We start from the raw sequence: 17,961 nt of genomic DNA on the forward strand, positions 1-17,961 counted from the left end.
CTGAATTCAACGAAATCTAGAATGTGTTGCTCTTGGCCCACAAAAAATTGAGTGGTGTCAAAAAGTCTACAAAGGAATCATGCATATAGTATAAGACACAAACTTGTGCTTTCACTTCACTAGAGGGTCACCAAAAGCATATCACATGACACATATCAGTGTCATAAAAGCTTATCTTGACAACAAATTAAGATAAGTTCAAGAGTCCCACTGAATTTTATAATATGTAAAATTTATTATATAGAGATCTGAAGAATGTTTTGAATAGTCATGCTAATCCCTTTCATAGATCATAATATAGTTCATTCCCATTCAATAGGCATCAAGAAACTAGAGTATGTATATCTAGAGAGTCAATGTGTTATAAGACTGAAAAATTAGCAAAGATTCTCACATTGCATCTTGGAGATCGGAAGTTCAAATTTTCTGGATCACTTTCAGAAAATTTTCATGATAATTGTCTAGTGCATGCGAGACAAGAAAGATGTATGCCTCTATAGTAAATTATGAAATAGTTTAACAGATCCGACACCTTGAATATATATATATATATATATTAAGTTACTAAACACTCCCTAACTGATGGAGGCTTGAGAGTTCTTGACCTTTTTTTTTTCTTTTTTTTTTTCCAAGTGATGTTTAGTCCAACCAGAAAATGACTTTCTTTTAGGTTCGCATTGAATTTGACTCGAGAAAACCTCCATTAGATGTTTCTGGTTCTTTAATGATATGATTACTTTTTGAAAGCCACCTACTACATATCATAGCTACAAGTGAAGAAAATTGTACCATCTTTCTCATTAAGGCAAAAGGCCTTTTAGATGTCAATTAGTTTACTAATGCTAATTAGTGAAGGCTATGACATTGATTGAAGTGTTAAAATGTTAGCATTACTAGTCTAACCGATATTATTTAATAATGAAGTGCAAAACCCAACCTACTGAAGTCAATTACTGATGCTATAAGTAACACTAAAGAGGGAATATAATAAATTCAAACCTAAATATGAAATACTACCGTACAATAGCGTTAGGTGCGTATCATAATTCGCAATTGCAATATCGATTGCGATAGTGGTGTTTGATCGTGGTGTAATAAATTTGGAGGAATATTAGTATAAATCAATCAAACAGACTGTTTTATGAAGGTGTATAACGATTTCGAACTCTTAAAAAAGAATTACGAACCAGTTGATAAGATAAAATATAATGTGTGTATATAGGGAGAGAGAAATATAGGAATAGGATTACCTAGCCTACACGATAGGAGAGTCAAACAATTGATTTAGGTATAACATGACCACAATTTTCTGTAAATTGACCAAGATATCTGAGAATACTGTTACTTGATAAGTCCCTCCCTTCTTGAAAAGGACAAAGGTTGATCACTCACATATCCTCCTTTGCTATGTGTAAATTCCAAGATCCAAAGCTAGGTTACCTGTTCACATGAATGTTAGGGCACCAAATACTGATAAATTAGCATAGGACAAGTTTTTGACGCCTAAATTGTGCACCTCTCAATTGTCACGTGTACACGTAGTAGCATGCTCTTTTAACGACCTTGGATATCATAATGGCCGTGAAATTTGATTCCTAACATTGTAAATTTGATATATATATATATATATATATATATAAAAGAAAAAAAAAAAAAGAAAGGGTGATTACAACAGACCCAGATACCCTACCTACTCGTGAGAGACTGGGACACCTCTGGAGCGTGCACTTACGCATGGAATACTCAGACACCTCTGGAGCGTGCACTTACGCATGGAATATATCTTGATCTTTAAATTTTTGATACCAAATGTGAAGGTCAATAGTTTATTATTTAACTTAAAAGTTTAAATTATTGAATTATGTTTCATATCTACTTATAAAAATTTGTAATTTCTCCATGTAGATATAGGCAGTGGCGGAGCCAGCATAGGCCCTGGGAGCCCAAGCCCCCCGGGTCCATGCTGGCCTATTAATTTTAATTACAAATTGACCTTATGACTTTTGAAAGTTTTCAAAATGTCCCCTTAAAATAATTTTTTTTCTAGAAAACCTCTTTACCCCTTGTCATTAATTTATAAAAAAGTGAAAAATGACCCTTGAAATAATTATTTACACCTGGGCCAGTTAAATTTTATTACAAATACGCCTATAATTTATAAAATTTTATAAAAATGCCCACTAAAATAATTATTTTTCTAAAAATCGATTTAATTTTTTCTTTCTTTTCATTCTTACTCCTCTTCTTCTTCTTCTTCTTTTTTATATTCTCTTCAAAAAAAAAAAAAAAAAAAAAAAAAAAAATTGCATTCTTTTATTCAAACTATATTTTTTTTACCTTCAAAGTTTGCAAAATAAATTTGTTGCTAAAAGGTCGGTATTTTATGTTTCCATCTTTTTTTTAAAAAAATAATTGTTTTCAAATTATTAAATGCTATTATTTCACTATCATTACAGTTCTATTTTTCGGCTTATTATCTTGCAACACTATTAGCTTGAAAAAAAATATAATTTATCCTCTTTAATACGGCTCCCCTCCCCTCCCCCCAGGCCCCAAAACGAATTTCTAGCTCTGCCCCAGGATATAGGGACAAAAAAATCTCTAACACCTATCCTTTTAGTTGGCTTGCTCAAAATGAAATAATTACCCTTTGTAACCTGTGTCATAAATATTGTGACTCAACATTAACAAAATGTGATATTTTTTTTTTTTTTTTTTTTTGTCTATTATATTTGTTTAGATGTAAAATATTTTTTAGAATTTTTTTTCCTAATGTTTGGTTATCGAAAAATATTTACGAAGAAAAAATATTAAAACTTAATAAAAACAACTTACCTATCGATTTTCGGCAAGTTATTTTATATATCCCGTCCGATGGACTCGACCTCAACATCAACCTAAACATTTCCCAAACACCAAAAAAAAAAAAAAAAAATTTCCAAAAAAATATGCCTAAACTAAGTCACATAAAACGGGAACGAGAGCGAATTCAGGAGTAGAAGCGTGAGAGTGGCAAAGTTATGTCATAAATAGTGAGAATTTAAGTGGGAGGGCGTACAGAGCCTAAGAACAAGAGCATGCTCGAAACGGAAGAACGAAATCAGGATTATGTGACTTAGTGACTAAATGGGAGTTTTAATCACCATCAAAATATTTGTACCATACCAATGGCAGAATTTAGGGGTCTACATTCCCATAATGGGCCAAAAAGCTAGCCCAGTGAAATAATAAACTTTTGCGTATACTCATGAGGCAAGCCCGAAAACTCTTTTGCTTTGAGGAGCTGGATTCAAACAACTTAAAACTCGGCTGGATTCAATTCATTTTCAACTTGTGCTAGGAATAGGCTTAAATAATACATAATTGTTTTGATTTGATGGATTGGCTTGCATCAAATTAAACTACTGTTATATATTGTTTTTCAAGCATTAAACCTTATTATATATTAATAAAACAATATCATTTTCCTTGTTAGCATATTGTATTATTATTATTATTACTATGTTCTTAAATAGTTTTAGAAACTAGAAATATACTCTTGAAAATGTAACAGAGAAAAATTAGATTAAGAAGTTAGAAAATGATGACAAAAAAAGACTTTATTTACTAAGGTTTGCAATTATAGCGGATATTTTACTTCAGAAAAATAGAATTGGAATTTTCAATTTAGGTTTTGTTTTGATGTAAAATATATATTTTAAAGTTATATAAATATATATATTATTTAAGTCGAGATTGAAATCGAGCCTATCACACAGGAGTGTAAAATAACTTATCGAAAACTAATGAGTAAATTATTTTTATTAAATTTTAATATTTTTTTTTCATAAATATTTTACAACAACCAAACAACTATATATATATATCCCATTTCACCATTTGGTTGGTTTGTATTCCAATAATTTAATTTATATTCTATACAGCCGCCAATACAATAACAACCTGTTCCAAAGCTGAATGTTGAATGGGTGGCCCCTGAAAGGTGGTAGATGCCTGCAAAACAAGTAACATTGGATAAGATATTATGAACTTTGGATAAGAATCAAATCATCAAATCTTAGATCAAATTATCAAATCTTATAACCATTAAAATATATATATAAGAAAAATGCACAAGATCGAACTGCCTTATTGTAACAAGGGTCATTTGTCCCACATCGGAATCGGATGGGAAAGAGATTGGGTATAAATGGGTGGGTATGCAGCCTTACCTAACAGTTCGAGCTTTTGGGTAAATGGGTAAGCGCCCACCCGTTACAGTTGGTATCAGAGCCAAACCCAGTCCTTGATCCGGTGCCACGCCAAGCGCCCGGCCCGGAAGGCGTCCGGGTGAGTCCACCCGGGTAGGCAGGGTGGCCCAACCGCAACGAGGGCGTTGCGAGTTTGGGTGGGGGAGAATGTAACAAGGGTCATTTGTCCCACATCGGAATCGGATGGGAAAGAGATTGGGTATAAATGGGTGGGTATGCAGCCTTACCTAACAGTTCGAGCTTTTGGGTAAATGGGTAAGCGCCCACCCGTTACACTTATACAATACCATTAAGCCCACTAGAAGAAACTGGGGTGCACCCTTTATGGCCAATGAGGTAGGTAGATTGGGAATAATTATTAATTTTCTCTTTGTTTTTCCTTTTTCCTGTAATAAGTGGTCATCATCATACGTATCAATAATTTCTAGTCAAAAAGATATAAATGCAAGTCAAAATTTACACCACTCCTTTGATTTTGAAAATGTTTCTAACGTTTTTTATTTATTTATTTTTTTTACGCCAACTCCAAAATGTAAAAATCATTTTGAAGCTAAATTCAACTTTTAAAACACACCCCTTTGATGTGTTTTAATTTTTAAACTAATTTCCAACATTTCACTGCTTCTAACCGTTAGATTACAGTAATATACATAAATACTACAGTAATATATATCACACCTGTATTATGATATCTAGAGATTCGGGCCAACAGTGCTCCTACTAAAAAACCCTCTCTCTCTTTCTATATATATATATATATATATATATATATAAATATATACCTATCTTTCTCTCCGTAGTCTCTACATACACATCTGATCCGTCAATGGCGGACTACTCGGAGACGACGACCCACCAGCAGCAGCAGCACAATGTGATCTCAAAAGAGACGGCCCTTCAAGCACTGAACACCATAATCCAGCTCCACTTCGAGAAAACCCTAGAGAAGAAGCGGGCCGTGGACCTACAGAAGAAGGAGCTGTGGAAGCTGTTCCAGCTCTTCTTCCTCTTCCTGGGCCTGGTTTTCGCGGCCCATGTCCAGTCCCCCCGCCTCCAGTGCCGCCACTGCTGGGTCCCCATTGGGCTCCTCTCCCTTGCCCACCTCATCTTCTACGTTTCGGTGGCCCAGACCCTCAGGTGCATCAATGGGTTCAAGTACCAGAGGAGGTGTCACAAGCTCACCCTTGGATTGGCCACGGAGAGGTTGAGGCAGATCAAGATGAGACTCGGCGGCGGCGGTGGTGATGGTGACGGTGGTGGTGTTTTGGGGGAGGAGTTTGAGATACACTATCAAGAGCCACCGGAGAGTTACTTTGGTAAGTTTAAGAGGAATTGGGCTTTGCATTTTGGGTTCTTGATTTTGGTCTATGGGTTCATGGTCTCTTCCTCTGTTGTTCTTCTTTGTTTCTAGTACTGTTCAATCCTTTTTGTATCTTTTTGACTCATTACATTCATATTTTGGTTGATTCATTTTGGGAATGTTTAGATGGAAATTTGTTTGTGTATTTGTGGGCTTATTTATTTATTGATTTTTGGTTTTTTGAATCTCCAAATTCATGCTCTAATCACTCAAATTCAATGGGGCCAAAATTCAGGTTATAATTCTTAACTCAAATTTATTTTTGGGTAATTTGATAGAAACTATTTTTCCTTTTTAAAAAAATAATACGAGTACTTTGATTGTGTTATTTTATACATATCATAACAGATTGGATTTGAATTTTGAAAAAGTGTCGTTAAAAAAATAATAATAATAAATTTTGAAATAGTGAAATAATAGACGTTGTATTTATGTTTAGTTACTAGTGTTTTCAATCAATTAACGACCTCGACTGCTGCAAGTACTGACCATGTTGCAGTAAAGTACAATGACACCCTTTTCTCTCTCTCTCTCTCTTTTAGAATCCAACGTCTCCAATGACTGTCCTAGTTTTCGTTTGACTAAGATAATTACACAACACTCCTCTGTTAATTTTGAAATTACAGTACATTTACTTCTCAGTTCTCCCCAAGTTGGTGCAATTTCTTTAGTTAAAAAAGTGTGAGAGAAAAATAGTACTCCGTATATGCTTATGATAGCAAAATTGACTTATAAACATCAGATAGTGTCGTTGTCTTTTTCATTCTTGCTTCACTTTTGCAATTAAAATATATAATAATTCTTCCGCCCCCTTATTTTCATAATAATTTGGATTCCTAATCATAATAAAGTTAACTACATTTAAAATTGTATGCAAAACGGACCGAACCGGCCTCCACTCTTCATGAAACAAGTTTGGGATAGGTGGCCGTCCATGCCATACATACATGCTCCATTTAGACCATTATACAAGGTCAATTTCTTTTACCTTCCTTTTGGGAGTTTGGAATTGGTTCTCTCAAACATGTGTTCCAGTGGTAAAGGGTCATGTTTTTAGTGTCCCACCAAGTTTGATTCTCGTCCCGTCCCGTAACTACTAACCATTACCAGTTTAAGAAAAAAAAGAATTAGTGCTCTCAAACGTAGTTGAGCTTATACCGGGTAGTTCCAATGGTTGGTTCTGGGGCTGGACGTAAGAGGTCTTGTGTTTGACTCTCTTTGAAGCAACAAATCCGATTTTTCCTGTAATTCCAAAGGGCCGGTGAATGGTTACATAATCAATTCCTAGAATCAAAACAAGATTAATGATGTCATTTCAAGAGAGGATCCATATTTGATCCATTTTAAAATTTGAATCTAACATTTTACAAAGTTGCTTTGAAGATGTGGAAAATGAAAATGTCATTTATCGAAAGGATTCACATAAACTTGTTCCCCATGTGTGCATAATCCTACTAGTAATGCTATTCAAAGTAAAAAGTGAAGTCGAATAGTCTGACCTAATAGCATAAACATCTCAACTGTCCTCGGTCACCCATTCCAGTAAAACAGCCCTCGTAAGATGGATGCCAAAAATTTTGTGTCACGCTTAAACAATTGATTAAAATTCATTCCACACGCAAATTTTTCTCTGGTGTGAATGCGCAGCTCCGAAAGGGATTTTCACATGAATAGACAATTGTGATTGTTCGGAGAATACTAGTTAGACACGAAAACATCATAGTAACACTACTCAGGCAAAGAAAATAGTTCATTTTTTGTTCATATCTCCATTAAAGCTTTGGAGATGATGATATAACTGTTCTATGGATCAACCCTATTTGAATTGCTAATACCACTGCGCAAGAAAAAGCATATATTTGAACAGATAAATATCATCTTTGATGTTCTTTTCCATGTAAATAAATAAATAATTCCAATACATAGTATCATCTACTATTGGCTCCACAGTATAAAAACTAAATTATTTGAAGGGAAAAAAAATGGATTTTACTCTTCTCTATTGTTTGAAGGGACAAGCCTTGGGAAGTGTATGAACTAGAATGGTACTTGGGAGTAGTAGTTTAGAGCTCAAACTGACGAAAATGCATTGCACAGTGACTTGTATGCATTAGCACAAATTTTGAATTTCTCTTCTGCCATTGCCTGCAGACATTCGTAGATATCTTAGTTAGGATATCAATAATATTAAAACACAGTGCAGAAAGAGTTTCTAGACCAAAAAGAAAAATAAAAAAGGGAATAAATCTAATTGTTATAAAAATAAATAAAACAGTTACTAAAATGATTCGGTCAATCTTGTCAACCGATTAATACAACCATGTAAAACATAAAAACCAATCCTCCGAAAGCAGCAGTTTGGTGAACAAAAAATGAAATGAATCAATAGCAATTTCAAGTGCAACAAAAAACAAAACTTTCAGCTTCCCTAAGAAATTGATAACCGAAAATCAAAGTTTAGACACTACCCTACAGTTGATACATCCAATAGAAACATTGCCAGTAATCTAAAAGACGATTTGAATCAACTGAGGTTTACCCAGTGTTAATCCCAACGGTTATACAAACAGTCTTTGCAAGTTAAACTGGAGAGAGTGGATGAGAGATAAGTGACCATATTAGTTAATGGTGGAAACGGAATCCCATAAATCTGGATCCTTTCTGTCCAGCCAATTGCACAGGCCATGGCCAATAAGTAACCAGAAAGCTCATGTATAATCCATGGCCCAAATGTAATGAGGGATGATAATAATAACTAACTGGGAGATGTTAAGGCCATGATTCTACCAAATAGTTTGGCGGAACAAAAACACTAAATAGGGCAAACAAGTAACAAGTAGATGGCACTAATAGACAACTGTATGATTTATTTAATCTTTATATACTCTCATTACCCAAAGGACTTTGGCAATTCAATGAATCTTTGTATATCTGCATTACCCAAAACAACTTAGCAAACACAGAAAAGAGGAAATCAGAAGTCATCCAAACTGACCTGTGAAGGGCCTTGATGTTTATCAGGATGCCACTTTAAAGCTGATAAGCGGAAACTGCAAGATTAGAGCATTCAGACAAGTTATTTTGATGGAGTTTGGAAGATCCATATAACTGGAATATGTGTATAAGCAATCTTGTAAAATGTCTACTTTATGCTTAAATTTCTTTGTTGGGTAGTCTAATTTATACTTAAAAGTAGGGCTTACGCATTTTTCACATCTTCAATCTTCAAAGGACCTCTTGGGGGCAGACCAAGTATAGTTCTATCAGAACATGAGCCTACAACAGTACAGTCATCATCAGACTCCGTATCACTTGGATTCTTCCATTCTTTACTTCTACTGTTAGTCCTATTTGAGTCGTCTCTCCACTCAAAACCAGATGCTGAGCTGTCAAAAGAATGCCCCTCCCATTGACTATAAGACCAGGTATAGCATCGACTCCCAAACTTTGCTTTGAAACATTTCTCAGGATGTTCATTATAATCTCCATAGAATTCAGCTCTTTTAATCTTACCTGAACATGGAACAAAGGCAAACATCAATGTGTCAAGTTAAGAATGGAATGCACGCAAGCATTTACGATAAAGATAAAACTTTGCATCTATAAATGATTACAAAATGCGCTCAAGTCAAATAATCTCTCTTTTGTTTTTTATCTTTCTGTGTAAATTAAGCGAGCATATACGTGGATGGTGCATGTCATTAAGTACGGCTACAACTTAAGTGGGTAAAGTTAAAGGTCAATCATGGGTCTAACAAATTCAGCCCAAGCCCAACAGAACCGAGTCTCAACTCAAGCTACACAATCAAAGTCCAGCCCAATGGGCTAGGGATCTTAAACTAGCTTACACAACATAAACTGGAGTCAAAAACTAGATTCCAGTTATTTAACTCAAGTCACCCAAAAATTCTAAGAGAAGAGTTAAGAATATGGAAAATGCCTCATTATTATAAAATGAATTGTCAAGAATAAAATTCTTCAGCCTCTGGACCATAGGCTACATCATCAAAGTGTGCATTTTTTTTTTTTTTTTTTCTCCTTTCAATACACCACCTGAGGCAGAAAGGTGCAAACTGTCAAGCCTTGCCGATGCTGCCAAACAGGCAACCTCCCATCTAAATATCCATGAGGTCCACTGCCCTGGACAAATCCAATGCACTAAAAATAACAAAAATACTATACATCACAAATCACGTGAACTTCATATTCTATGTTAGATAAACTATTAAAAAAGGTGTGAGGTACTTGTGTCGGACAAAGGGCAATCGAACATATGAATGGGATGTGTCCAACACCTATGGTCAGAATTAGATTTAAGAAGCATCCAATAGTTCAAATGTACTTTATAAACATGTGTAAAACCCCTTCCTTATGTTCATTTTGCTTCAAACAAGTGGAAACATTATTTTCACTTCATAAAATTTAAGAAAAATATTAAATAATATGAACATCTAGCTTTGTTCCCATGTTGTTGGGGTTGTGGATTTTATAAATCTGAAACGTCAGACACATGCCACAACCTACGCATGTGACCATGTGAAACCGTGTCAACATAAAGTAGGTCACAATAAAGTAGAAGGTGATTGGTGGTCTGCTCTCTTTGCACAAGAAACCCCTCCTTTCCAAGTTGTCCAAAGTCAAAATAACCATTAAAACTTAATGCAATTAATATCTTTCCAATGAAACCAGAGCATATCTCCTCTGCAACGCACCCAATAAAATGATATACTTCCGAATCTCCCATTAATACCAGGGATCCACGCCCAATATACTCCCTGTGTAGCAACCGAGGCATGGACAGTGACGACAGGGCTGCTGAACTTCGTAAAGAATGAAAAAATGGGTTAGTGAGATTCGGATTTGTCTTTAGACTTCTAAATGAGTCATAGATCTCATGTTGTCATCCTTACTTTCTGTTACAACCTTCTAAATACATCTTGGTTGCTGAATACACAGAAAGGAAATATTTAAAATTGTATCGAAACAAAAATATATATCATTAGGTTGGATTGCCGGAACCCGACCAAATTTTAGGTTGAGATAAGGCAGGTCGCATTATGTGCAATTGGTTGTAGCCTTGTTAAGAAAATTGGCAAAAAGTCAATAGCAGACATTGCATTCATCACAACGAATCTTCATAACATATTTTGTAGTCAATAACTTAACAACTATTCATCAAATTCATTTAAAAAAAAAAAAAGTCCATGCCCAAGGAAATCATCAATAAAAGGTCAATGATTAGTTGAATGTTGACAGTGGCGACAGATCTCAAAGACCTATAAAATAATCTGTAAACGGCTTAAAAAAGCCACACCATCATATTTTGCCCTAAACCACGAGTGGGACAAAGAAAGCAACACTATCATTATTATTTCAACTTAAAACATGACTCAATTCAGGTTTCGAAGTTGTATATAAATTTAAAATAAATCATTCTAGCATCAGAAAGATAACGCTTTTTCTTTCTTTTACTTTGGAAACTAAGATATTGCAGTTCGCCAGGTTGTCTCTTGCCTACCCATGGATCCAGCAGACTTACGATGATAGTCTACACATCCTGGTTTTTAACATCACTAGGGAATCAGGTCAACAATCTGGCCATTTGAACTCAGCTCGACCAATCAAATAGCTATTCAAGCTCGAGCTCAAGCTAAAGTTGAGCATCGGTATGATTTTTTGAGCTCAACTAAAACATTGCTCGCAAAACTGAACTTGACTCATCTAACTCATTTAGCTAATATCGAACTCAAACTTGACTCTGCTTGAGATGGAAGTAAGATTGATAAAAAGAAAATTTGGTTATAATCCCAAACAAGCGTATATAAATTGGCCATGTTCACGAGTCTAAATTTGCACACGTCCGTTCATGAGTCAAGTCAAAGGTTGTTTGGACTCGGCTCCTTTACTTCATGAGCTTGAAAATTTCATTCAAACTCGGCTCATTTATATAACAAACGAACATGAACGAAGCAATTATAGAGTTGATCCAGTTCATTTGCAGCTCGAAACATCACTAGTTGTTCAGTGTAAAGACTGCTGTGGTAAAGTTGGAGAATGTAGAAAGTACATTTTTGCTTTAAATACAGACACAACAAACAAATAATTTAAGGGAAAAACAGAAAATAAGATGAGTAAAAGGTAGCACAATCTCACGTTTCATTCTCCTCAGCTGAGACCTCCTAGAACGACGAGCAGAAGAATTTGCTTTAGCTTCCTTACGATAACTGTCTGAAAGATCCGCTTCTGATGCATCCCAGCTGTTTGTTCCGTTCGCTCCCCATGTATCATCACCCTGGGAAACCATAAAACTTCTGAGGCACATGCTCTAACCAAATAAAGTGCATATATGCCCGTAACAGTAGTGACCCAAAAGATTTGATTTTATATAATAAATTTTAAGTGACTACTAGAGACATTGCGCAAATATAGGTTTTTGTCATCAATAAAATAGAATTTAGAAGGATTTCACACTGGACCCTAAATAGTAAGGCCAAGATCTGAATAAAGATCAAATATTCATATATAACAAATGGTATTGAATAATATGTGAGATATTTGAAATACAAACCTTACTTCAGTATTATGTCAGATAATTGAGAAATGCTGAAAGTTATGCCAAAACTCAAGCATAAGTTGGTAAGTTATATGGTTTTGGCTTCAGATAGAAAAACAACCCTAACATATTAATTTTTCCTATTTAAAAATTTTGATCATTTTTCACATATATGTGTTCTCTTGAACTCTTTAATATTTTGAGTAAATGTATATGAGAACTAAACAGACCCCCTCCCCTACACCATCACCACATAAAATAAAATGAAATAAAGAAAAAAAAAATATGATTTAATGTTCCTGCTATCAGTGCAATTAATTGTTGACCATATTTTTCATTAAAGACTTTAACAAATTCAGTATCAAATTAAAATAAGAAGCTAAAATGGGGCACAACCACACCACACACATCATAAAATTAGAAAATAACAAAGGAATAGCTTAACTTCATAGATATTCCAAGCAGGTTATAGGGGTGCCAAAAAACCAGTGGAACCAAAAAACCAAACCGGACCAGACAATTCAGTCTGGTTTTCTAATGGTTTGGCCAGGTCATAGTTCCAAAATAATGGAACCATAGAATTACGGTTTGGTTCCGATTTGAGATCCTACAGGACCGAACCAAACTGTTTATTATATATATATATATATATATAATATTTTATATATTATATAATATATCCAATATAAAATATATTTTTTATAATTTTATTTCTTAATCCTAAGTTCCTACTTTCTTCTGATTTCATCATCTCAGCCGCACCCACATCTCTCTTTCCCTCTCTGAGGTGAAAAGGTTGTCGCTGCTGGCAACCACCACCGTCACTTCTCTCAGGTCATTGTCGAAGAAGATGAAGAAGGAGAACATACACAAGTCTTCCTGTCTTCTCCAGCTCAGGCCAATTTGAATATAATCGACTCAACCAAGAAAAAGCAGAACCTAAGGAGTCCGTTGCAAGATCTCAACGCCATAACCTGAACCAACTCCTCTATGTCTATTGAAGCCTGGAGAGGTTCTCTACGCTTCTTCCTCTCAAATTCTTCTTCTTCAAACACCCCTCTTCACGGCCCAAATCTCTCACCAAATCCCCCAAATCAGCCCTATATGTCGGCTCTTCAAACCCATCCTCTTCCAGGTCCAAACCTTTGATTCAGAAGCCTTATGTCCAGCAGAAGCAAAGCGTGGTGAGAGATAATGCAAGTGAGCCCATAGAGCCTCACGCACAGTGAGAACCCTGGAATCAAACCAAACCGAACCGAACCGAACCGGTCCCTCATGATTCGCTTTGGTTCGGTTCCATTGGACCTCACGGTTCAGTTCCAAATTTGAGGAACCGTTGGGACCGGTTTGGTTCCAAATTTTTCTAAACTGAACCGTGTGCACCCCTAGCAGGTCATCACGTGGGTTTTCTACAAAGTTGGATTAAGGAAAGATCTACCTGAAATGGAAATGTGGTTGACCCGTAATTGTAGAGGAGATCTTTCAGAGCTTTCTTTGCATCGGCACGTTTTTCCCTTGTTGCATACTTGATATAACTCTGAATCCAATATCGACAAAGTCAGAGACACCTAGAAGAAAAGCAGGGGAAAAAAAAAGAAAAAAAAAAAAAGAGGAATGGATCCATTAAAGTCCATATAGCATTTGAAGTTATATTTACAGGCTTGAATAACTTCATCACAGTAATGTATTGGCATCATCAGAACTAATAATAATAAGGGATTGGTTTTAAAATTTTATGAAATTTCCTTAGTTTAGAAATTTTAATATCAGCTATAACAGTGGCCATTATTTTCTGTAATGGTTTCTTTAGGAATAAGAATTTGTACATAATAGTATACATAAAACACCAATGGAGCAAATCAATTTCAGGTTCGATGCCCAAAGACCCAGAATGTACCCTAAAAAGGTAAATTCAGTAATGCTGTTAGATCATCAAAGAAACCTTACGATGATAACTTTTTCTTTTAAAGGGATGCTCCTCATTATCATCATTGAATGATACAAAACCACCAAAAAACAGTAAATTCATTATCAGCAGATTTCAAGCAAAAAAACAATTTCAATAGATGGACACCAATCAATATTATTTTTATTCGTTTTTAAAGAATGTTAGGGGTTAGTAGTTATTTGTTAAGAGGGGATGGTGCAAGGCTCGGGCTCCCAGACACGGGAAGTTACCAAACCACTCGGTAACACGGGACTTGTCACCAATCAATAATTTGATATACAAAGTTATTGATCATAACATTATAGAGTGCTTTGATCAAATGAAGACAAATTTGATCTATAAACCAAAAACAACATCTAAGTTTCCTAACCGATCATTACCAATTAAATAATATTCAAATTTGAAATTTCATAATTAAGATTAGATATATCCCAAAACATTTATTCAATTCAAGTTTCGAGATGTTATATTAACCAAATTTTTAAGATTAATTAGGATCTTTTTAGACCAATTTAATCAAGGGTAAATTCTACTTATAGGAGTCAATATACCACATAGATTCCCTCTACTTTCATAATTCTTGAGGTTCTCCTTAATGTAACAAGATTTCCCTACCATTAGACACCTGACGGATTCTGCTGATGTCAGCAGGAGAAAATTGATAGAAGGTCAATTTTGCCCTTCTAATATTTGGAATTACAATATTAATTCATGGGCAAAACGAAAAAAATAACGCATTACCGTTACCAAGTTGGACGCTAATAGGAGAGGTAAATAAAATTATGAAGCGTAGAGGGTCTATATAGGATAGTAACAAATCAAAGGAAGGTAAGTAAAATTTACCCTTTAATTAGTGCCTCCCGTGAATTTTGGAGTGCCAGATTTTGACTCTCTGAAATTGTTTAGATTCAATAATGCTGTTAGATCATCAAAGAAACTTTAGGATGATGACTTTTTCTTTTAAAGGGATGCTCCTCATTATCATCATTGAATGATACAAAACGACCGAAAACAGCAAATTCATTATCAGCAGATTTCACGCAAAAAAATTTACCAATGCTACTGCTTTTCACTGCCAAAAAGTTCCATTTTAAGATTTTGAACATTACATTAGACGTCTAATGTCTTCATTACCAACCACATGATTGTGCATGCAACGATATACATCTGAGATTAGACAATGAAACTTCAGTTTAACTTTCTGTTAAATTCGAGAAGGATTTCAAACCAAAGATTTCGACAAAAGCTACTTTGTGACTCGAGGGTCGTTGCTTGTTCAGCAATTTTGCTTGAGCATCGGTGCCACAGACAAGAGTTTGACTTTAGTAGTTAGCTTTATGGCATACCCAATATTACAATAATTTAAGCAAGTCTTTTCATTCGTAGTGTTGACCAAGTAATTATAGCCAAGTAAAGATTGCAGAAAACTCCACATAAGAAAAGAGGAAATTCTATAAAAGTACAAACTTAATGAATGTTGACAAGAAAAAGGGGAACACCACAGTATTTTTCAGAATAATTGCACACATGATACAAATAGTACCTCATATATCTATTGCAGGCAAAGATTAATTTAATATGTTGGATAGATCTCCAGAATTAAGAAAACCCTGTATACCTTAGATGGCTGCTGCTCTCTTCTTACCTCCTGAAAATACATTTTGTAACTATTATCATGAAACATTATCATAACTGAAATTAATATAAAATTATTTCTCATTGATTACAGCAGTTAAATAAAATAGATCTAGGAAAACTGAGAAGCTTAGGAAATTTAAAAAATGATGACCAAACTACATGCTATTTCCAATTTTTTCATACAGAAATATTATAATTTTACTTGGGGAAAAAAAGAGAATCTTAAAATATACATCGAATTATCCTCATCCAAAATACGTCAAGTAGCCACACAACACATGCCTACCCAAGTAAAACAAACACTATATTTAGCACCCCACCTAGTTAGACCAATGGCAGCTATAATAGCTTCTTTACGAATAAAAGCAACTTTCCGTCTAAACTCTAAAGAAGCTGTATAAAGCTTTCACCATTCTTCATTTCTACTTTTCAGAAAAGATGAATTCTAAACTAAAGAATGTAGAATGCAGTATGAGCATTTTACAATTGCAGTGCACCAAGCAAAGGGAGATTGGTGGTGGCGGTGGGGAGAAAATAAAAAATATGAAAAACAATTGACAAACAAAAACATAACAAACCATGACGAAGACAAAGTCAAGGGACAGCATCAACCTCCCTGATGACATTACAGGTAACAATTTCTGCATAAATGATTAGAAAGTTCCTTGTATTTTCCTCCAATTTGAATAGGTGTCTACAAGCTTCTTCCAAACTCAAAGGCAAGTCAGAAAAGATTTAAACGTAACAATCTTTCAGCTGTACCATGTTCTTGAATGGTCCAAGAGGTCTTAAAGCCACCATCAAAATTACCATAATTGAACTCTCAAGTGGAGGAATCCAAGGCCTAGACACAAGGCTATGCTAAGAAGCCAAAGACTCAATTCTCGGAAATTTGTGAACACCAATCCAAATTGAGATAATCAAGTGTAGGTAAACTCTCTTTCTTGATAGAGTTCATACTCCCTGAAATATCCTCAAATATTCTTTTGCTCCACTCCTCCCGAATCGAGCAAAAAGTGGCGAATAAAATGCTCTTTGCAATTTCAGAAAAAATAAGATTTTTCAAAGAGTTTCCGGATGATAGATTCTAGGAACATTCCAAGCTAATCATCTGAAAAAATTTCTTATTCCAAAAAGAAAAAGGTTCAAAAATGAACACTGTAACAAATAATAGTAGCGTACTCACTATTAAAAAAATTTAATAGTAACGGACACAGTTCTTAAGCAGTTCACAAATTCTAGCAATTCCTCTATGTTCTAATAACGAAGCAAAATTTTCTCATTTGTTCCTCCATATTTATCTATAGACACCAATTACAAATAATTTTTGTAGAGGGAAGAAAAAGGAAAGGTCGATAGAAGAATGCCATCAGATAAAAATCAGATTTGATTCCAAGGATATAATACAACCATAATCAAATTTAAAAAATAAAATAGAAAATCTAAGAAATTTTATAAAGCATGTAAACTAGATCCATAATTAGACACCAAAAGAAAACCCTTTTGTTCTTTATACAACCACCCTGGAGTACAAAACACAGAAAAGATATAAGCTTTGTATACAACAAATACAGAAACACCAAAAATATGCATATAGAGAGAGAGAGTCACCGATTTCCATTTGCTTTTCCATTTTTCGAAGGTAATGGGAGTGGAATGAAATGAAGCCAAATGGGTTGACGATGTGGATGTTGATGGAGATGGAGTGAACGAGTTCTTGAGTATCAAAACGTATCGCCATCTGGGTAATACTTGCATTACTGATAGATATATTGAAAGCTCTAATCTGATATAATGATAAATCCGTGAGTGTGTGTATATATATGTATGTGTGGTTCTATAGATTTGGGGCTATTGCTCCGTGAAATGAGATTTGTCTTGTGGTGTCGGAAAATTTTGCCGAGTATCAAACCACTTTCAGCGCTGCGTTCATTCATGTAAACAAATAATAAGCCGCAGCTCTCTCTCTCTCTCTCTCTCTCGATAGAAATGCGAGGGTTGATTTGTGGAAATGCTGCAATATATTAAAATGGAAAATTATATAAACTTTTTGGTAGACCGTAGACGTCATTTTTTTTATTTATTTTTTTCTAGAATAAATTACACTGACACCCTCAGGTTTGGCCCTAGTGATGTTAAAAATTCAGGATGTGCGTAGACTACTATTTTCGCAAGTCTGCTGCATCCATGGGTAGGCAAGAGAAAAAGGAAG

The 17,961-nt window shown here is 34.8% G+C and overlaps 2 protein-coding genes across 5 annotated transcripts; one reads left to right on the forward strand and one right to left on the reverse strand.

The window, feature by feature from the left end:
* Positions 1-4,958: 4,958 nt before the first annotated feature.
* LOC132284580 (uncharacterized) lies at positions 4,959-5,794 on the forward strand. Its single transcript, XM_059786689.1, has one exon. The coding sequence runs from the start codon at positions 5,077-5,079 to the stop codon at positions 5,659-5,661; it is 585 nt and encodes a 194-aa protein (XP_059642672.1). The 5' UTR covers positions 4,959-5,076; the 3' UTR covers positions 5,662-5,794.
* A 1,674-nt stretch (positions 5,795-7,468) lies between these two features.
* On the reverse strand, positions 7,469-17,763 carry LOC132283518 (uncharacterized). 4 transcript variants are annotated; one of them, XM_059785472.1, is made up of 7 exons: positions 17,361-17,761; positions 15,730-15,759; positions 13,602-13,700; positions 11,764-11,902; positions 8,814-9,123; positions 8,606-8,660; positions 7,469-7,755 (listed from the first exon to the last, which is right to left on the reverse strand). In XM_059785472.1, exons 1-7 carry the CDS (start codon positions 17,505-17,507, stop codon positions 7,681-7,683), a joined length of 855 nt encoding a protein of 284 aa, XP_059641455.1. In that variant the 5' UTR covers positions 17,508-17,761; the 3' UTR covers positions 7,469-7,680. The 4 variants fall into 4 exon arrangements, with proteins under 4 accessions (XP_059641455.1, XP_059641457.1, XP_059641456.1 ...); XM_059785474.1 differs by lacking the exon at positions 13,602-13,700 and having other exon boundaries at positions 17,361-17,763; XM_059785473.1 differs by lacking the exon at positions 15,730-15,759 and having other exon boundaries at positions 17,361-17,762.
* Positions 17,764-17,961: the final 198 nt, after the last annotated feature.

This window comes from Cornus florida, unplaced genomic scaffold, assembly GCF_030987335.1.
Source record: "Cornus florida cultivar Cherokee Brave unplaced genomic scaffold, ASM3098733v1 CherokeeBrave_3.0.0_Hap2_Chr11, whole genome shotgun sequence".
Taxonomy (NCBI): Eukaryota; Viridiplantae; Streptophyta; class Magnoliopsida; order Cornales; family Cornaceae; genus Cornus; species Cornus florida.